This window comes from Chiroxiphia lanceolata, chromosome 8 (assembly GCF_009829145.1).
Source record: "Chiroxiphia lanceolata isolate bChiLan1 chromosome 8, bChiLan1.pri, whole genome shotgun sequence".
Lineage (NCBI taxonomy): Eukaryota > Metazoa > Chordata > Aves > Passeriformes > Pipridae > Chiroxiphia > Chiroxiphia lanceolata.
The window spans coordinates 31135598-31157709 of NC_045644.1; the positions used below are offsets into that span (position 1 = coordinate 31135598).

At 38.1% G+C, this 22112-nt stretch overlaps 1 protein-coding gene across 1 annotated transcript in view; it reads left to right on the forward strand.

Moving 5' to 3' along the window:
* Positions 1-1526: 1526 nt before the first annotated feature.
* Positions 1527-22112, forward strand: part of CABCOCO1 (ciliary associated calcium binding coiled-coil 1) — a 52829-nt gene continuing 32243 nt past the window's right edge. The window contains exons 1-5 of the mRNA XM_032695281.1: positions 1527-1570; positions 8792-9021; positions 11924-12093; positions 15223-15367; positions 19517-19586. Coding sequence (XP_032551172.1) covers positions 1553-1570; positions 8792-9021; positions 11924-12093; positions 15223-15367; positions 19517-19586 — 633 coding nt within the window. The 5' untranslated portion in view covers positions 1527-1552. The remainder of the gene's footprint in view (positions 1571-8791; positions 9022-11923; positions 12094-15222; positions 15368-19516; positions 19587-22112) is intronic.

The window sequence follows — 22112 nt, forward strand, 5'->3', positions numbered from 1 at the left end:
CAGTGTGGGCTCTATTTCTTTAAAATTCACAATGCGGGCTCTATTTCTTTAAAATGCTATGAATAATTCTCCAAAACACTGCAGGATCCAGCTCTCTGAACCTCATTCAAACAGATTTCTGACTCCTTTTGGAAGCGCGATTGGTGTACATGTGTCAGTGAGGGTCAGGGTGTTTGAGCAGGAAGAGGAGCTATGGACGTGTTGAATCTCACACTATAAATCAGAATCTTCGTGGGTAATGGGCATGCTCTTGTCTCTTGTGACCCAGCTAAGGCACAGGTACTGTACTTAGTGGTTTGCACATTTTAAGAAACTGGTGATGACAACCTTCAGAAAGTGGCAAACTGCTCAGGAAAACTGCTCAGAAGCAGTAGCAGACCTTGAGACAGTCGCAGAAATCCCAGGAGGCTCTTGCTTTATGTGGGGCACCGCAAAGAAATTGTTTTGTCATACCAGCTCCCTCAGCACATCAATAAACTTTGCAAAATAAGATAGCTCTTTCTTTGTTCTAATTACTGTTTACCCACCAAATTGCATTTTATTTGATCTTGCAGTTAAGTGCTATTACTCTGCTGCTGCTGCTGCATGAAACACAAACCTGACAGAGAAAATGTTTCAATATAGTTAGTTCATTAGCCTTCTAAGTTAAAAAAAAAAAAAAGGACAAAGAGGGGAAACAAGGAGAAACAAGATATGGATTGTAATGGAAATGCAGCTCAGTCTCCAAGTCTTCTTCTGTTTACTGTAGTTTGTAAATTATTGTACATAAAACCTGAACATGTAAATTCAGATCTTTAGTTGGAGTAAGTCTGTATCCCTCAACCAGTCCCAACAGATGTGCTGATTTACACTTGCTGACATTGGAGCTATACTAATTGGTGTTGACATTGTTGGACTTATTTAGCTTATTTAGCTTATTTTGGACTTATTTAGCGTATTTAGCTTTAGATATTTATCTCAGCCATGGTGTTCAAGAAGCTGAAAACATTGGGATGTCGTTCGGGTAACTGGGGGGATAACTGCATGGTGCCATCCGTATAATTGTTATTCAGACAATGCAAACGGTCCTGTTTGCATTAGGAAAGCAGCGAGATCAAAATTCAGAGGGGCCTGGGAGCGTGTTCTCCGCGGGCAGTGCCGGTGTGTCGGTGTGCCGTGTGCCGGTGTGTCCGTGTGTCGGTGGTGTGCCGGTGGTGTGTCGGTGGTGTGTCGGTGTGCCGGTGTGTTGGTGTGCCGGTGTGCCGGTGGTGTGCCGGTGTGCCGGTGGTGTGCCGGTGTGTCGGTGGTGTGTCGGTGTGCCGGTGTGCCGGTGTGCCGGTGGTGTGCCGGTGTGTCGGTGGTGTGCCGATGTGTCGGTGGTGTGCCGGTGTGCCGTCTGTCGGTGTGTCGGTGGTGTGCCGGTGTGTCGGTGTGCCGGTGTGTCGGTGACAGCCCCGGCGGGACACCGAGGGCTCTGAGGGGGGCGCGCGGGCCCGCCATGGCGACGGGTGGGGATGGGGGCGGGGCCTGGCGCTGGCCCCGCCCCCCGTGGCCGGGCAGACGGCGGGCGGCGATGGCGGCGCTCGCGGAGGTACCGCTGGGGGGGGTGGTCGCGCCCCCTCAGGGTCCGTTTCTGTCGTGTTAAAGTGTCTGTGCTGAGCTGAGCTGCAACGTGGGTAGGGGTCTGCAGCACATCCCTTGCGAGGAGGGACTGTGGGGGCTGGGCAGCACATCCCTTGCGAGGAGGGACTGTGGGGGCTGGGCTGTTTAGTCTAGACAGGAGAAGTACGTGTTGCACGCTCTTCGGTGGTGCCCAGCAACAGGACGAGGAGCAACGGCCGAAAACCAAAACACAAGAAGTTCCACCTCAACACGAGGAAGAACTTCTGTACATCGAGGGTGGCAGAGCACTGGAACAGGCTGCCCAGGGAGGTTGTGGAGTCTCCTTCTGGAGACGTTCCAAACCCACCTGGACACGTTCCTGTGTCACCTGCTGCAGGTGACCCTGCCTTGGCAGAGAAAGAACTCTGCAGACAGCAAGGCCAGTGCAGAAGGAGGGGCAAGAGGTGCTCCAGAAGCTGGAAGAGAGATTCCCCTGTAGCCTGTGGTGAATGAAGACCATGATGAGGCAGCTGTGTCCCTGCAGCCCACGGAGGTTACAGGGGAGCAGATGCCCGTGTTGAAGCAGTTTATGAAGGACTGTCCCCCGTGGGAGGGACCCCATGCTGGAGTAGGTTGGAGGATGAGGAGGCAGCAGGGTCAGAGACAGCATTTGATGAACTGAGTGCAACCACCATACCCTGTTCCCCTGTGCTGCTGAGGAAAAGAGATAGAAAAATTGGATGTGAAGTTGAGCCTGAAAATAAAGGAGGGATGGGGAGAAGGTGTTTTGACATTTAGTTTTTATTTCTTATTATCCTACTCTGATTTCATTGGTAATAAATTGAATTTTTTTCTACCCAAGCTGCATCTGTTTTACCAGTGATAGTAATTGATGAGTTTCCCTGTCCTTATCTCAACACCCAAGCCTTTTGTTATATTCCCTCTCCTCTGTTCAGCTGAGGAGGGGGCTGACAGAGAGGCTTTATTGGGCACCTGACATCTAGCCTGGGTCAAACCACCACACTTGGCTTATTCATGGTATTAGGAGTATCCTAATTTTTGATTGTTGGGGGAAAGGCATATGGTTTCCCTACAGAGAGACTGAGGGAGTGGAAGCAAGCTCACACCTTCCTTCCAGCAATATCACGGTTGTATTTCTCACCTTTCATTGCTTTAGGTAATTGAAGTCATCTAGAGAATTTTGCAAATCTGCAATGTTCACATTAATATTTGCCTTTTTTTTTTAGCTAGTCTTCAGCCTCCATTTTTTTTTTCCTATTTTCTTTTTTGTCTTGATTGCAGAGGTGTGGTTTCTGACAGGCAACTCATCTCATGCTGCATGTCAGGAGATGTCAGAATAAAAGTTATTCCTCTCAAGAACTCATGAGGTGTTGCATCAGCTCAGAATTTCTTTCTCAAGCCTCTCTATATTGTTGTAGCTATTACAAGATAATTTTCTTCTGGTTGAACTGCTTTGTTGTCTTAGATGGCCAAGAAGTTACTGTGGCTGTTGTGGGAGTGATTAACCACCTTCAGCTGGTGTAGTGGTTGTGTCTTTGTCAGTACAAAAGCTTAACGTTTAGGTTTCCTTAAATAAATAAATCCTCTTCCATGTGAAATGTGTTTTAAAGTATTCTAAATGCTTTATGAAAAATATATGTATCTTTCACAATGCTCTCTGTTAGTGTTCTCTGTAAATATTTTGGCAGTTGGAACAGCGTAACACTGGGGTAATGCAGTCAGATCACAGTAAAAGGATACAGGGTGTACTGGATGGGAAACGACAGGCTGTCAAAAATATATTGTACATCTGTTTGAAATGTACCACTGAAATATTTGTCGTTTTTACTTCATGACTTTATAAAAGGAATCTTTAGAGGAATTCAGCGAACATTTTTTTTTCTTCACGTATTTTCTGTTCCTTACATATTGAATTTTGTTCTATGCACAACAGCTTACTTTTGTGATATTTCCTTCTATCCTTTATGATTTGTTTTATTGTAAACTCTGTGGAAGTGTGTGTTTTTATAAATTACATTACATAGTCTCCAGTTTTGGCTGAAGCTAGCTTGGCATGGTCTATATGTAAGCTGTAGGGAGCATCAATTCTGTCACTATTTTTTTTTATATTGTTTCTTAGATCTTGAGACAATTCCTTTTGATTTAAATTTAATATTTTATAATTGTTCTGACTTGTAATGAGTTTCAGCCAAGAGCGGAGTAGAAAAATCTGAGTCCTGATCTTAGCAAGTCTTGCTGCTGCTTTATTTTTAACCACATTTTTTCCAATAAGTGGTCTGCAGCTGTGAAAACATCAGTAAAATTTAATGTCATCATACATTTGGTCAACCATAAATCTTGATGTTTGGACTGTGTGAAATTTCTGAAACATATTTTGTTATTAAAAGGACACTGTCAGAGTCTGTTGTTTATAATGGATCTCTGAAAGCTTTCCTTGCATATAGGTTTTATCTCTTGCATTTGACACATCTGCATATTTCCCCTTTTGAAGGTAATTGAAATTAACATTACTATTTTTATTTCCTCATTTGTTTGACAATAAAAGAAATGTTTATGACTAAAAATAGCAACTATTGATTTTAACTTCCCATTGTGGGAGTGGACAAGTGGGGTCTTTTTAAAACAAACGGGAACAGGGAACGTGTTTCTGTTTCTGCCTTTAACTATTTATGTAGACAGCTTCAAGATTTTCTGCTGCTACTGAAGCACTTGACAGCTTGATAACAAAATGTGTATAATAATATAAATAACAGCCTGTGTTGCTGGTGTGGTTTGGTTGTTTTTTTTTTCATTCCCATTTTGATTAAAGTTGTAACTGATATACAACACTCTCTCAGGGTACATCTGCACTGCTGTCAGCCGTGTTGCTCAGGCAGAGGTAGCTGAGGCAGCTTTACGTGAACAACTGGAAAGTGCCTTGCTGAGGCAGGAGAGCTCAGTCCAGCCTAATTTTCCCTGGTAGGGTGAGGACAGGAGGATCTTGGGTTCCTCACACTTCAGGTATTTGCTATAATTTAAGAGATTTGGTAAGCTGTTCCTTTGCGTGTGTATTTTTGGAAGTTGTGTTTTTGCAAAGTGTGGTTGTTGTATTGTCAAACACATGCAATTGTTACCTTCATCCGCTGCAGAGGGCACATCCCAAAGGACAAGCTTATTTTTCTTCAGGAGGTCTGGTGCTCATTTCCATTGCTGTGTTTCAAGGTTTTGCCACTCTGGAAAGGCTCTCACCAAAACTGCAGGTAGTGGGGCATTCTTCCTAGGCAGGGATGACTCACTAAAGGTGGGAGTTTGGAGAATTCTCTCCCACCCTCCTAAACACAGAGGTATTTTTCAATTTGCTGTTTAACTACATCACTCTGCTGATGATATTTTCTACTTCGTGGTGGCTCATGAATATGGGCTGAGAGATTCAAGGAGGATCTTATTTTTTTTGTTGTAGAATGTCTGGTTTGGTATTTTGATTTGATGCTATTGACAAGGGATGCCCAAAGCATTTGGAGTAATGTATTGGACAGCCAGAAACATATTATACATTCAGAACAGCTAAAAAGCCTTCGAAGGAAAATAAAACAGTAACAAATAGTTCTCTAGTAGCAGTCTGTATTTAAATAGGCTAAGTCAACTGCTGGGAATGTGTACTGCTAGGATTGGTTTAGGAGTTTTTCTCCTGACACATGAAGATAGTGTTACCAGAATTAACTCACCTTGAATTACCTCAGTCACTACAGTTAACAGTAAAATGAATGGTAAATTCTTTGACACCAGTGAATGTGTATAAAAAATAGCTTGTCTTCAGATTTTCAGTGGTGGTTAAAGGCAGCAATCAAAAGACAAAACAGTGTTAAATCAAAATAACTGTAAGCTTTTAGTCATGTGTCTGTGAAGGTTCTGCTCAAACAAACTTTCCACAAGCATGAGATTGTTAAATGATTTATGGACTTTCAATACTTTTTTAAATTACAGAAACATTGATAATTTAAAAAAATTAATTTTCTAAATAATGTGCTTTCTCTCCCATAGTTCCTTATTGATTGTTTGTAACAGTATTTCTTCTTATCTGATACGTGTGCTGGTTGTAGTGGACAGTGGTGCCCCTACCCCATCCTTATCATGAGTAGTAACAAGGAATATAATGCATTGGTGGGAATGTTGCTGCTGAGAATGTTGTTCCAGGCTCTAGGGGATTAAATGGTTCATGGGAAGCTTCCCCTTGCCCTGTAAACTGTTGGGGTTTGATATACAGATTACAGAGCCTTATCTGCAACACTGAGTTACAACAGCTTGCCTGTCTCTTCAGTTTAAACTGCCAACTTTAGCTGGTCAAAGAGTGTGTTTCTAGTGCTAGAGGACCTTTAAATGTGTAGCAAGAGATTATAGGGGACTGAGTGCAAGGCATGTGGAGTTATTTTTAAATTAATTTTTATAGCTTATATAGCTTACATAGCTTATATATTGCTGTAATACCACACTACAGACTAAGACTAAAGCAGCTGTTCCAGAGGTCCTTCTTGCCATTTGTAATGCATGGAATGAGATGACCCTCAGCATCAGTCTGTAAAGTGTGTTGGGCCTGTGGATACCACGTGGGTTAGAAAGCTGTCTGCTTTAGTAAGCCAGGTACATATGGGAGGAGCAGGAGAAAATTCCTCTTTGGACAAGCTTTTCTAGCATGGATGTTGTCTGATACCTGAGGAATTAGTTTGGATAAGATTCTTGGAAGTTGTTTTCCAGAATATTCCATTTTTTAGCTACTAACCTGTTCCTTATGATATGAGATTTAAACAGTGGGAGGGAGAAAAAAGACTTTTGATGCACCTCTACAGGGTACTGCTGTGATCTTGAATGGTGGAGAAGCCTTGTGCAGGTGGTGGAGAATGTTATGGGAAGGTCTTAGTTGTTATCACACCTGGCTGTAACCACAGAAGGGTTGCTGGAAGATACCTTGATGAGAATAAAAATACTGTGCCTTGAACTTTTTTATGCTTTTCTTTCTGATACAGTGCTAAGTTAATCATTCTATGCTGATAAAGTGAATCTGGGGTGATACTTGTAAAATATTAGCAATTTTACCTTATTAAGTAGGCAACATCAGTAAGCTGTTGACTGACTGACCAGCAGTATGCTATTTATATAGCTGTGGTCCTTATAAATACTAAAACATCCTATGAGAAATACTTATAAATACTAAAGCATCCTCAGAGAAAGAGATGGATGGGTATTAATTCAGTTTCCAAAACATCTATATCAGTTATTCTTTTAATTCAGCTCTCATGGCTTCTAAAAAAATCTCATGTTTTACAGGTTTCTAACACACTGGTTGCTTCAGAAAAACATTCATACTTTTTCTAGTTATTAAAAAATGTCTTTCAATAATTGTATAATATTAGCAGGTAGAGCTGTTGTTTTTCCCTCACTAGGGCATTTAGCTTCAATTATGTCAATGTTATGGACTGTAGGAGTACTTCTTTTCATGCTGCATGAATTATTACTAATAAAACAAAAGCAAAATAACGTCATGCTCTTAACTATCTGAAGGAAGCCTTCTTTTATTCCACTCCTGTTGTTCTGATGAGACATTATATCTGAGACTGACTTGTTTACAGTAGGGAACAATAATTTTTCATATTGAAGTACGTGTGAAAGTACTCTAGTACTTAATTAGAGGGGGGAAAACCTTGTCTGTCCACTGAATGTTCTTTGTTGCTCTCACTGTTTCATCAGTTCAAATGTGGTTTTTCAGCTAGTCCCGTGGCTTTCAGTATATCTTGCAGTTCAGCAGCAGCAGGGGGAGTAGTGTAGCTTTATTTGGGGGCTCTCCTTGACCAGCACTACAGTGAGTTGATTATTAGCCCAGAGCAGTGCTGGTCGGGCTCAAAATCAGTGCATGTCAGGAAATCGTCTCCTTCACTCTCCGTAGGTGAGCTGGAAGCAGGATTCTGCAAGCTTTGCCTTGTTGCCCATCTCTAAAGCCCAAGTCCTGCAGATGTAGAAGTTTACCTGCTACAAGCAAATAGGGATCAGGTGTTCATGTGGTCAGGCCAGTCAGATTCCCATCATGAGGCTGGAAGGGATTTTGGGACATGCACTGGCTCACCTGTTTGCTCAGAGCAGGGCCAGCACCAAGTGCAGACCAGGACTTTGTCCAGTTTTGCCTTGAAAGCCTGCAAGGGTGGAGATTCCTTCACCTTTCCGGCTTACCTGTTCTAATGCTTCATTATTTCCATAGTGAAATATTTTTCCTAACCCTGTGCCATTGTAGGTCCCTTTCAACTAAAATAGTCCATTCTATGACCGTTGTCCCTTGTTCCCCTGCTATGCACCTCTCTGGAGGCACTGCCTCATCTCACATTTTATAATGTGCTTTGACACCTCGCTTTGTCACCTACATATTCTGTTGAGAAACAGTTTTCATTTTTTTTCTACTGTTTTATGTATTTTGTAGATTTCTTACTGAAATCTCTGCTCAGATTTTTTTGGTCAGTGACTACACGAAATAAAATATCATCAAATATTCTTGTTTTTTGAAAGACCATTGCATTGTTAGTGCTCAGTTTATTATCCCCTGTAACATGTACATCCTCGTATTTCCTGTAAGGAACTGCCTTCTGTATTACAAATACACTGAGCTTCTCTGTAACAGTAGTGTCAGATCCTTGTGTGGGTATCATTGCATTGCAGCAAATATCTTGGGCTTTTTTTTGGCTAGGGGTGGAGTCAATGCAGAGAGTAAATTTGAAAATGCAATCAAGTACAGAGTGGAGAGCAAATAGCATGGTAATACGTGTGTATTCTCATATGTTAAGGATAAACTAATTTTAAAATTTAATTATTGTGCAATCTAGTATCATGTTGGTCAAATTTAGATTCATGGATTTTTTTTTGCACCTTTAGATCTCTGTTGTTTTTACTTGCAAGTTAATTTAATCTTGTGCTGCACATAATATGTCACTGTGTTCCCATATGAATTTAAGATAAAAATAGTATTTTCCATGTATCAGCCCAGTTTTTCTCTAGTGAGAATGTGTTAAGGTATTGTGTTACTGCCATATAGTTATAACAGTCTTACATTTTTGGCATTTGTTGAATTAAGCCCTTGCATACTTCCTTACTATAAAAATGTTATTCAGGTAAGTTACCGACATAATAAAATAAACATTTTAAAATTATATTCCTCTCTACATGTTTGTAGGAAGAAGACCAAAATCAGGATGCCATAGGTGAAAAGGCAGAAGACCAAGATCAGGGTGCAGTAGGTGGAAAGGAAGACCAAGATCAAGATGCCATAGGTGGAGAGGAAGAAGACCAAGATCAGCAAGATCAGGGTGCCATAGGTGGGCAGGAAGAGAAAGAGAATAAGCCATTTCTTTCTCTTTCCCAAATTACTGCTTTGTTAGAAGAAAATCTGGAAGGAGTTGAAAAGTAAGTAGCAATGACAACAATGCTAGGAGCAGTATAATAATGAAATAAAAATTACAGTCTATTTGTTAGATTTCTTTTGTGATGGTTATTAGTGTTTAATTGTTCACTTAATTCATTAATTTTAATAAGAGTCACGAAAGATGGAACAAATACCGCTGATCTCAGATACAGTCTGTTTTACTGTATTTCCTATATCTCTTCATTTTGCTTTGACTCCTTTTTTTTCCACTTGTATTTCACATTGATGTACTTTCTGAACGTACAACAGCTTTAAATATGCTGTAAATTAATTACTAAGGTGTAAATAAGAACAGGCCAATACTGAGCTCTTTTTTTTTTTAATGAGTCTCACTTGGTAACTTTTTTGCTAAAACATTTAAGATTCTGTACTGTAACATGAGTTACTGAAAAATCAAAAAGGTCTTAAAAGTTCAGAAAGGGATGGAAAGCTTAAGAAGGTATTAGTAGGTCCCCATTATGGTGCACTGGGGAAAGAGGAGGCAGCCAAAGACTTCTGATGTAAGCCAATCTTGTCTTTCCTGTAGCATCACACTCCCTTGTTATTAGTGTTTAATAGCAGCTAAATTTAGGAGGCCAGGAGTTTAGCCTGAGACTCTGGACTTATATTTAAAGATGGAACTTTCAGAAGTGCCGGAATTATTTAGGAGTGCTTGTGTCTGCTAGCAAATTCTTAGTGCATTGAAAGCCAAAGGGCTGGGCCACTGATCTAGTTTGGGAAGGAAGGGGTGGAGGGAGATATAAAATCCAACTTTGTTCCTCTTAATAGGTAACCATTTAACAGAGATTAAAATATTATTCCTGAAATATATTCTGTTCCTCCTATTTGTCACTATTCTGAGGAAAAACAAAGGTCTTTTCTGGAATTCTGGTTTTGTTTGTTTGTTTTTTTTTTAAAGAAAACTGGAAAGAAAATTTGCTACCGTCAAATAATAATAATACAAAAATTCTTTCCTTTCCTGTTTTCTCTTGCACAATAGGTCTCTTTAAATTTAGAGGAGACTGAAGTGTACAACTCACTGGAGACTAAAATGTGCTTAACAACACGATTCGTTGTGAAACTTTCTCATTAAGAGTGTAAAGAAAAGCACTAAAAGATCAGAGTCTCTTATTCTCAGCTGATCACATATATGTTTACTGTACAAGGGGAATGTAAAGTACATACTGCATCTGACTGAAAAGAGGATAGTTACAGGGTATTTTATGCACTCTAAGCAGTTTTGCAGCAGCATTAAAATTTTGTTCACCGCAGTGCATCGTGTCTATTTGCAATAGCAGTTTGAAGGCCTCAGCTAAAGTTAGAAAATCAGAACAGATCCCATTCAGTAGGAGAATTTTGATGGTCTGCATTCCCATCTGTCAGGGAGTTTTATACCACTATCCATCTCTGTACGATTTGAGCACCTTCCTTGAAGAAGGAAAAATCAGTCAGGTTAACTAGGAAATCCAGCTGCCCCATCACTTCCCAGTCATGTACAGACACTGTTGTCAGTGACATGCCTTACAGAATATTTAAAAGATGAGTTCTGGTGTTGTTAGCAGAATCAGAGAAAATCTAAATCCCTGAGAAACTCTGATTATGAAAACACAGAGTTGGCAGAAGCTTCAGAAAGAGAGGATATGGACTGTTTCAAACATTGGAAAGTTCAGCTGGCCACGCTCCACTTCTATTTCAGGACACAGTTAAGTGTTTTTAACCGACTTGCATGTGTGCAACCGTACAAATTTGTCATGGAGAACAAAGGAATACATGTTTTAAACAAAACTGATTGGATTAAATGCTTTACTCTGTTAGCTATTGAGGCTTTAATTAAAAAAAGAAACTCATCTTACTTGACAGTGTATCTGTACTGTCTCCGTGAAACCCCTGAAAATCTAATGGTTCCCTATCAGTAGGTCTGAGATTAATGTCCTTCTTAGGAAGGAATGAGAAGGGGGGGAGGTTGGGAGGACTTTGCTTTTTTACAGGGGACTAGAAACCGTGGTCACTGGCACCTGGATCATCAGGTATAGTTAAGAAGCCAGGAATTGCTTTAATGTGAAACTTAACTACCTGAGACATGGCTTAAGTTGTACTGGAAGAACTGCAGAAAGGTCCCAGCCCCAATTCCCTCTCTTCTTGGGGAAAAATGTGTGCTGTTATTATAAAAGACATAACTAATTCTGTGTTTGGATAGAGTAGACATAAATGTGTCAGCAACACATGTGGCCTCCTACATGGGAGCGTATTTTTTCATAAATTTTGCACATTAAAGTAGCTGGAAAAATTTTCATCATGTGCCAGTAAAATAGGATGAGGCTCTTTTTAGATGTCTTGACCATTATGAAAGTGCAATTTAATTTCTAAATATTTTAGCTACTTTTGGTATGTATATATTATAATATCTGCATTAATTTTCAAATGTAATTTTTCTTCAGAGGAAAACTAATCTTGAAATGGAAACCTTGAAACGAAAACATGATCTTATTATTACTGTAAAACTATCTCAAACTGAAAGAATGGTAGTAGAAAGTAGACTAATTGTTTCATTTCATCCTACAAACAACTTCCTGATGAAACAGTTTTTTCTCTGAGATTTTCAGTGTATTTCTCTTCAGTTTTGTATTGCTATTATTCTTGTTCTTTCATTAGTCATATCATACCATTTAAATAGTGTCTGCTGAAACCTGTAGGTCGTTTTTTGCAGCAGATATGCCCTCTGATCATAAATGTTTGTATCTAGAAATTGATGTAGCTAAGTTCAAGAAATGATGTATACTATGTACATATAAATAATATAGTAAATAATAATAACAAATATTATGGATACAATTGCAAGCAGACTAAGTTAAGCTTTGGCACCTATATTTTTTAATTTCATTATGTTGCTTTTTTTTTTTTTAGAATGTTGGAAGAATTTCTGAATTTTACACAATTAAAGACATCTTGGAGAAAAGCTGTTTTAATAGATTATTACAGTGCGGGATTTTTGTGGGCTAAAGAAATGAACTTCAGTCTTACACAGCTCTCAGAATTCATGGAACTATTAAATTTCGTCTTGGAGAACATCAGTGGTAAGTATAATTAAGAACTGTAAAATAAATATCTGAAGTGGAAGGCAAGAATGTTTTCCAGTCATTGTAATAAAGTGATATTTAATTACAAATAATTGTAACATTATTTATTTTCCTCCTGAATGTTGACATGCTAGACCTTGTGCCTGAAAATAATACTTATTGGCAGATGTTAAAACTTTCATTAGAGAAAACTGTAGTCTTTTGAGCAGAATATCCCTCATTCTTTGTTTGTACAGTATGTGGTACAAATGGGTCAGGTCCTGAAGAGACCTTTTCTTTACTGAGGTAAAATAAATAATAATTACAGTAGTGTGAGAGCAAGGAGCTCCTAAATTCCAATTCCAGCTATCTCAGTGACTGACTCACTGTAGCCTTGGGCACATTTCTCTGCTGTTTGAGATATTCAGTCCATCCTGTAGCATTACAGTGGGTGAATTACATTTATTTTATCCTTGGAGGTCAACTCGCAGGCAGCTTTCTATATGGCAAATGCTGCACTTCTGGCACAGAATGTATGTTAACTAAAGAGTGGTGAGGGAAGTAAACTGGCATCACTGCCGAGGATGAAAAATGACAATGAAGGGACTGGAACTCCTGTGGCTACCAGGAAATTTGCAACCAGGCTTGTAGCTTGGGTCTAGTGGGAATGCGAGAACTTGAAAAAAATGGTAGCAGTGTCCTCTAAAACCTTCTTTTCAGAGATCCTAATACTTGCTTAACATTCACTTTGAAGGTGATTATGTTGAGAAAAGCCCATCCCAGAGGAAGAATGAAAGGACTCAGCAGTTCCATTCAAAGAGAAGGCAAATATTTAAAATCAAGCTCATAACCATTATTATGCTCTTTCATTGTAATTTAGTTCAAGGGCCTTTCTGACTTGGAATTTTGACAGAACATGTACGTGCTTTATGATCATTGAAATTCCAGTTGTGCTTCCTGTCTCCAATGAGAAAGTATCTTAACATATGCTAACTATATTACTATAACAATGGGGAAGAATGGAAACCTGTCAGAAATTAGTTTTATGAGGCTGTGTAATGCATGTGTACGCGACAGGCTGGTAGCACAACCAATTATTAAAGCTGACTGATGTTTTTCAGGAATGTGATCTTAGCTGCATAAAGCTTTGCCAAACTTTAACTCTTTAAGATGAAATTTTCCATGGCATTGTCTGCCTCGGATTAATTTTTATACATGAAATTGCAGCTGATCCTGTTCAGTGGGCTTGCAGACAGAGGCTGTGGGGAAAAAAAAGTATTTTGTGTCTTTTTTTTTTTTTAACAGCTCTAATACCCCTGTGCTTTGAGGTAAAGACATAAGTTTTGGCAAGCAAAGGTTGTGAATTTGCTTTTTGCTATTCCTGTGAAAATCCATTTGGATTTGGCTAAAATACATGGGAAAGAAAATGCAGTTTTCTTTCTTTAGGGAAAGAAAATGCAGTTTTTAAGTGCTTACAGGAGTGTTCTTATATTTTCTTCACAGCTAAGTTCCCCGAATAATCCATTTTATAAAATACACTGTAGCCCAGGGCTGAGATGAATTTTCTTGTATTTACTGTTCTCAGCTGGTGCAAGTTTCAAGTCCAAACATTTCAATTAAGAGCAAAACTCTAATGTCTTCTATATTAATGACCCTTTGCTTTCCCTTCCCTGCACTGGAAACAAGCAGCCTGGAGAATTAAACTTTTTTGTCCATAATAGCAAGACTGGCATGGAGCAGGAGGAATGGATTTAGAGGAGGGTAGTGGAAGTGCTTTTAAGGCTGGTAAAAGAGAAAGGAAAACTGGAGGCTTTGGTAGATTGGGAGCCAGAATGAGTTACATGATTTGATTCCTCTTCTGTACATTGAGAGTAGAGTACTCCTTACCTCACAGACGTAGTGTGAGAGTCTTCCAGAGGGAGGTAGTTGGGGTTGAAAATCAGGTATGCAGAGGAAAGAGAAAATTTGGATGAGCTGGCAACAGATTTGGGTCTGGGTGATCCTGTTCTGTAGCTTAACTTCCCTACAAAGGGTGGTATTTCTGCTTCTATTGCTCTTCCTTGTTTCCCATGGCTTCTATTTCCTCCACATTCTCTGCATTTCTTTCTTGTCCCTTCCATTATGGTTATTTATATTGTGCTGCTTCTCTTACTAAAAACCGAGGTGAAGTTTTCAGGCCTTTGATTACTGTACCACTAAAGGGCAAAACTATAAAGAACAAAAGTCTTATAAGTCTTCTAATTTGTTTTCTGTACAAAGAACCAAGGACTGTATCAGTAGAGACTTAAAACAGTAATGAAAATAAATTTATTTAACCACTGGTGGATATTTCGCCATTTTTTGCTGTAGATTTTTTAGATAAAAAATGAAAAAGTAAATTTTGTTCGAAGCTTTGTTTTTTAAACTCCCCGTGGTTTTAGTGATGGCAGACACTGTGTGCAAATCAGAAAGATGAATCCTTTCTTTTTATACGTTCAGCAAACACTGATATATTTCAGATTTTCCTCTTTGTCAAGACAGTTAACAAACAGAATTTAAATTCTAATTCAAAACTGCTTTGGCATTTAGTTTTGATTTCCAGGGTAAAAAAGTAAAGTAAGTATCTATTCTGGAGAGGTGCAAAAATATCTTCAAGTTTGATGATACATGGAGGGTATTATGCATATTCATGTTTAATTATGACTGTAAGCACTTAAGAAAAAGTTGGTTGCACTTTTTAATATTTGTTTCTGTATTAATGGGTTATGTTGTAAGGGGCATGGTCAGAAGAATAATATTTTACAATACATAAACAGTAGTAAATTTATTTTAAAGATAAAACATACCCTGCACCTCAGATTTTAGTATCATTCTGCCTGTGGTTATCTCTGCATAGGTAAGAGGCCAAGCTGTACTATCTTGAACACCCATTATTATGATCCTTCTGTTATGAAGGCAAGTTGGTGATTTTGTGATGGAATTTTAATGGACACACTGTTGATGAGAATAATTGGCAACAGAGAGAGGTGTTTGACTGCTGTTGCTTTTTAAGTTGTCATGGCTCATAACTAAAACTTCAAGAAGTCTTATAATTAAAATGGGCCAAAAACCCCCACTCCACCCTGTCATGTTCATACATAGATTTTATTCTTTGGGATTACTTTGCAGACAAACATATGACCTTAGGAGATAATTTAAAAGAACTGGAAAGAGCAATGGCTGAAATAGGAGAAACTGATTCAGAACAAGGAGGTGACTTGAATTTCTTCAGCATTGAGCAAGGCAAAGCAATCATTGATTACTTCATTAACAGGTATTTATTTCTACAGAATCTGTTATTTCGTATTTAAGTAATATAACGTAGTGGAGAAATTACTGATAAAATTATTGTTGATATTATTAAATATCGAATCATTAAATAATTCACATATTAAAAATTATTATTAAATTGCTGTTATTTAACTGGATATGTTCCTACTGTGCCAACATACTGCACAGATCAAACCTCAAACCATTAAAAAGAAGAGAGAATATGCAAGTAGCAGTAAAGATGTAGCCTCAGATGTCAAAGCCCAGAAAATAAATTTAGACTGGAAGTTTATCAAACTGTAAGATTCTGCTGAAAATATTCCTTCTGAGTTTTGTTTTGAGTAATAAAAGGAAACCATTAAAATGGTATATAGAGAATATTCTTGGTTTGTTTTTAAAGCATACTGCTTTTAAATTCCATCTGAATAGAACTTTAGGTCTTTTCTGTAACTCTAAAGTATTTGTCTGGCCTTGACAGCTGTAGTGGACTTTTTAAGTGATTTAAAGTTTTTTACTTTACAGAAGTAAAACTTAAGGCTACAATCATATGAGTCATAAAAATGTTGCATTTCAAAATCAGCAAAAGTCTGGTATCTCCATGAAAATGTTTCATGACAGAGACACAGAAAGAGATGCAAACAGCAGTAATTCAGTTATTTATCTGAGAAGAATACTAAGAGTCTGATAGCACCTCTCTATGTAAAGTTTTTACTATATAGTAATGTGTACAGATGAATCTCCACTGAGATTCCACGTTTAAGTCAGTGACTATATTCACACACCACTGTTTCCAGTATATGAGGGACAGAGTGGTTCTCCAGCTCTTATATCACCCATGAATGTCAGGGGGCAAGGACAAGAAAATAAGGAAGTTGCTCTTGTAATATGTGCTCATACCTATCCTGCATCTGTAGCCCTTCAGCCCATTTTTTTTACCTGAATGGTGGTTAGGCGGGGATTTGTGGCAGATGGGCATAAAAACTGAGTAAGATATAACTGATCCATACATAGATTTGTTGGGAATTTTCAGACCGTTTTTTTGCTAGGAAAAGTTTAACATGTCAAAGAGGGGTTTTTTTTAGAGTGTTTTCCTGAATGCAGAAAAGTATTTCCTCTTGAAGACAGGCAAAAATATTAGGATAGTTGTGAACCTTTCAGTTTATAGTACTTGGATTCAGACAGGAGATTTAAACCCATCACAGGCGATTTGTCTTACAATTGGCTATAAAGTTTGTCTCTTTCTCCTGCTCTCTGATTTTTTTCTTTTGCTTCTTTTTCATGGAAAATACAAAAAAACTTCAGGTTCTTCCCTCATGAAATGGGAACATCTCTTTAAATCTCAAATTTCTGTAGTCAAGACAAAACCATGTCCTGCCAAGTACTAGCCCTAAACTGAAAGGAAACTTGGCATTTGAGATGTCTCAACTCAACTTCTTTTACTTCTCCCTTCCTGTCTGTGTCTTTTGTGTATTTATATGGAACAAATGTTCTCTCCAAATAGCATGTCTATAGCTCTTTTGTAAATTATCCATTGAGAGATATCTTGTCCATGAAGTAATTCCTTCACAGTCACAAGAATTTCATCCGAGAGATTAGGTGCTCCATCCTTCTACCACCAAAGTATTAACTGGGCAGGAATACAATCAAGCCACAAGATTTTTGCAGCAGAATGGTATTTTGGCTGCCAGATTTGTGTTTGTATGTTCAAACTGCTCACTTTATTACAAATGTATGCCGTTGCAAGGTCATGGAGATACACAAATACACTGAAATGTGTTGTGTATGTCCAGTTTATGCATTCCATTATTTCAGTCATTGGAATATTTTTTCCCAAATAAGAACGGAATCAGCAAACTTACATGGGTGTACTTTGAACTTTGTGAACTGAAAAATAGGTTGACTGAGTTTTATTACAATTCAAATTAATGTATCACTTCAACATCTTTTCTTGTTTTATTTTAAACGATAGGTCTATAGCTTTTTTTTTTCCGTTCAAGACAGTATGACATGTTGTAGTTCAGATCACATTTTTACAGATGAGCTCTAAACCCATGAGATTTATAATGGAAACAGGGACAAATGCTTAACTACGTTGGCACAAACTGTGCAGCAACTATAATGACACCTTCAGGTTTGGTGGAAGGTGACAGTTATCATCTTTTTATCTTGTCTCCTTGGGCAAACACACATCAACATAGCTCTTGACATTTTGTTTCAGGAAGCAGTGGAACTGGGGAAATATGTAATTGTTAATCACCTTCAGATTCTCGTATGACATCATAAAAGGGTCTATTCTTAATCTTACTTACACAAGCAAAATTTTTTTGTGTGTAATTGCTAAAAACACTGGTATGGAATTTTTAATTGTTCGTAACAGATAGAAACAAAAAAGCATTTTCTATTATATTGTTAAAAGAAAGAAAACTACAATATTTTTTCAAAACAAACACTGATATATAATTTACGTGATTTGATGTAAAGAGCATTAGTTGGAGGAATTCTTTCCTTGATACAGGATTAAGGGTGCCAGGTTGAACAGAGTTCTGTTTAAAAATAAAGACATAAAATTCAGAAGTGCCAAATATAATTACTTGTATTTTGGGGGGATATTATAAATTATTTGTACCTGTAACATAATCCATTAAGAATATCATAATACATTTGGAGGAGAAGGGAAAAAGACCTGATTTTTAGGTGCTGTAAATCTGACTCATTTCCAAACCACTGGAATAAGTAAAAGAAAAACGTCTGAAAAGCTATTTTCTGTCAATGCAGTTGGAAAGATGTATGTCATATTTCTTGTGTGTCTGTGATGTTCATAAAATATTTTGTTGTCTTTTTTTCAAATAGTCCCTGTTAAAATTTTGCCAAATAATAGCTGTGTATGTGAGGGGACATGTATTTCCATAAATTGGTGTGAGTCATTTCCAGGTTAAGTCCTGAAGTCTGTTTAAACATAATTTCTATATCCACTGAAACATGTCAAGAATTCTTTGGTGAAGTGCTGCAATAAAAAGGTAGTGCAAATGAAATGGCAAATATTGTAAGAACTTAATTAATTGCCTGTGTGTTTTGGGTTTGGGGGAAGGGAGCCTGTAGCTGATGGTAGCCAAACTTCTTATGCAGGCCTTGCAGGTGCCAAGGCAAGAGGCATTGCTGACCCACTGATAGCTCTCTTAAGAGAAGAACCTGTGTCCTGTCCCTAGCCAGAAAGCACAGGAACCACTTAACAGATGTTCCCTGCAAAAATTGCTGTCGTTTTCATGGATACATCAGGCAGGAGTGTGATAAACTCTTGGAATCGTCCTTCAGCCTGGACTTGCTATGAAATCATAGAGCTGTGTTTTAAATTGTATGCCAAAATGATGTGACAGAAGCCAGAAGTTCTCTATCATGATTTTAAGAGGAGAAGTAATTGTAACAGATGGACTGTGACAAATAAAACCTTTGATTAAACAAATACCATATCATTGATAATTAGAAAAGGAAACAAGGAAAATTATTTAAAACACATGAAAAGGAAAGCCATACATGTTTTAAGGAAGATAAATACTTTGGGCCATTGAGAAAGTCTATTTAAGGTTACTTCTGTTGTAATACACAAAACTGCTGTGTGTCAATCTAGTTTTTTAGTTTGTCTTTGAGGAAATAGTAAGCTGATTTTGCAAGGTGACCTTAAGAGAATAAATGCTTCCATTCTTTATTGTTTTGGTGTTCTAAGATCAAACTTGCTCCCTGGACTGGCAGCCCATCCCAGAATCTGAAAGTTGATTTGGCTTTGTTTCCCTCTTGTCTGCTATTGCTGATATTAAAGGCATAAGTATCCTGGTGAGAAGTATTTCAGGAATTACTTTTTTCAGAGTAGAACTTTGTCTTCTCAGAGTTCAATTTTGTAAGGACTAAGTAGATGTATTTTTAGGTATCATACTGCACTTTCTACAGCCATGTGATAGTATATTCTGCAAACTAAATATGCGGCGTGTTGTACCTGAAGTTAAACAACGGTTTCTTTTTAGAATTTAGAGTATTATCATCCTGGAGTTTAACAGCATGTTAACATGTTAGTTTAACATGTTAGTTTAACAAAATTTGTAATATTTTTTTCTTTCCAAAGATTTACAACTGTAATAGTCTGTATTCTCTTGTTTTTCAGCTTATTTAAATACTATAGAGTGTATGAATTCCTCTTCCAGCATCCTAGAGGACTTGAGTTAAGTGATGAGGTGAGTCATTTATATAGATGGAACTCATTATGCAGAGTTATTTAACGAGTGCACCCTGGCATATGTTTTATATTGCTCAAAGCAACTTCACGTCAACATTACTACGTTACTAACGTAAAATGGCTGATTAAAGAACACAAGTTAGATGTTTTGATCCTTGTATTCAAGATTAATTTTGGATTTCAAAAAAGTGTAAATGCACTGCTTGGTTAAGCTGTTAGTTGTGTTAAATCAGGAACACTTTTGTGTATGTATTTATAAGTTGATGCATGTAATTTGAATTAGCAATGCATGAGTCTGGTTCTATTTTAAAACCAGCAATCAAAATCAGAAAAGGTTGCGTACCAAGCCCAGTCTGACCACAGCCCTAATATTTATGTATGCATGTGTACGTACAGAGTTTGGCTTCTGCTGTAGCCACAACAGTTAATTATACTGGCTGTAAAGAAACAGACGAGCTAGAAATTGACCATTTTGAAAGCATTCAGTTAATAGCAGTGAGGTAGTTTGACTGTAAACTTTGTCATGTATTCTGACTTGCACGTGAAAAAATACATAGGAAAATGTGTTGAAGCAGGATGTGGCCTTTAATCAAATAGACAGATTCGCTTAATCAAATAAACCTTTCTTTAGCCTCACTGTGCCTTTTGAGGATATATGTTACAATACATTGAAAAAGATTTACATTTTAAATTTGTATTAGGAGACAACTGATTGCTCAGAGAGGCACAGTAGTGAAATTTTTTTGATGCCACTTATATTTTAGCTTATCAGTACACAGTGAAGTTAAAATTAATGCACCGAAAAATTTTTTTTACATTTTGAGCTGGTGGTTGGACTCCGTAAATGATGTGGGATAATTTCTTTCTGTGTTGCTTTTAAATAGACATATTATAAAAAAGGACTTTTCTTGACATGGATGCAAATATTTGGAAATTTTTCTTATGATTTCTAAGGTGGGCTAAAATTCCAACTATGATGCAATCGGTGACTAAACTGTCAATACACAGGTGGAGCAGGATTTAGGAATTACTATATTAGAGTGGGTGTTTTATATTAGCTAATCAGATCAATGGGTGGTTAGCACTTCCTAACTGGTAAAATTGATTTTAATGAAGCTTTGATTAAGTAATTTTTGTGTAAATTTGGGTAATGTATCATATCAGTTTTAAACTAGTGTAAAAGAAACATCTCTGTGTTTTCTTAAAACCCATTTGTGGTGGATGAGATCAGCACGGACTGTCCCAGCCATGGAAGGGTGGTTGCCCTGCACAGGTGCTGGGGAGCACCACCTCTGCTTAGGGTATCACCTCCTCCAGGGAATGGCAGAAATGGATTGCTGTGAATGACTTGGGTGAGGATCCATCAAAGCAACAAGTGCCATCTACAGTTATAACTGTCACAAAAACCTGCAGACAGTTTTTAGCCATAACTCCTTTACGGCCATTTCTTACCTATGGCAGCACTTTGGTTTAATCCATTTTGTATTCTGAGTTACATGGCAGAGAGCTTTTAATTTGTCCAACCACACTCCAACACCCAAGAAAATCAATAGTTATATTCTGCTAGAGTCTATTTTGATAGGGTGATGCATTGTTCTTCAATAAGTAACAGTTTAAGGCATTGAAGCTGCACATACAAATTTATGGCATTATTTGTACTTGCTTTATGTGTTAAAGTGTGATGAGAGGTGAATTCAGCATAGACTTCAAGCTCTTTTGCTACAACTTTGTTATATTTAGAAATGGTTATGCATAAAGGAGAGCATAACTTCTATATTTCCAGTCCCTTGGAGGAGCAGCTCAGACCCTGAGGAGTTGGTGGGGCTGCCATGGTTTGGTGTGTTTCGCTGTGGCAGGAGCGCACCTGGAGTTGCCTGCTCTGCAGTGGATCTACTCAGGGAACAGGAGATCCACTGGGATCTCTCTGTGCTGAAAGTAGACAGTAAATCTGTGCTGAAAGGCTGACGGCAGTCCTGCCATGTAGACCAATGTCTTACAAAAAAAGAAGGCCACTCCAGACACAGCATGGCCCACAGCTGGATGTGATCCTGACATTAAGTTGAGTGCGATTAATGTCTAAAAAGTTTTCTTTTAGCTCCACCAATAAAAGCCTGTTCTTTTGGAACAGGGCACTGTAAATCGTAATGGCCAGATTTGTCCAAATAGCAAGAACCACGGTGTTCCAAGAGCTTAATTACAGTATTATCTCCTTTTGCAAATGAACACTTTGAGACAAGTCAGTGAAATGACTTGCTTCAACAGAATTGATTTGCTTCCACTGAAATGACTTTAGCTCAGTGAGATGTGTGCCGAAAGAATTACCTACTGAATAAAAGCCCAACAGCCTAACGAGAAGAACTGCTCCTTTAAAAGAGATGCAGCTACAACAAATAAAAGCCATACTCGGTGTTTTAATGGATATCCTTTCAGAGAAACCGCAGTGTGTGTTTTCCAGAGAAATCTTATAGCGATGGATTGTAAACTCATTGGAATTTTTTTTTCTCTAGCACAGGCAATTATACAG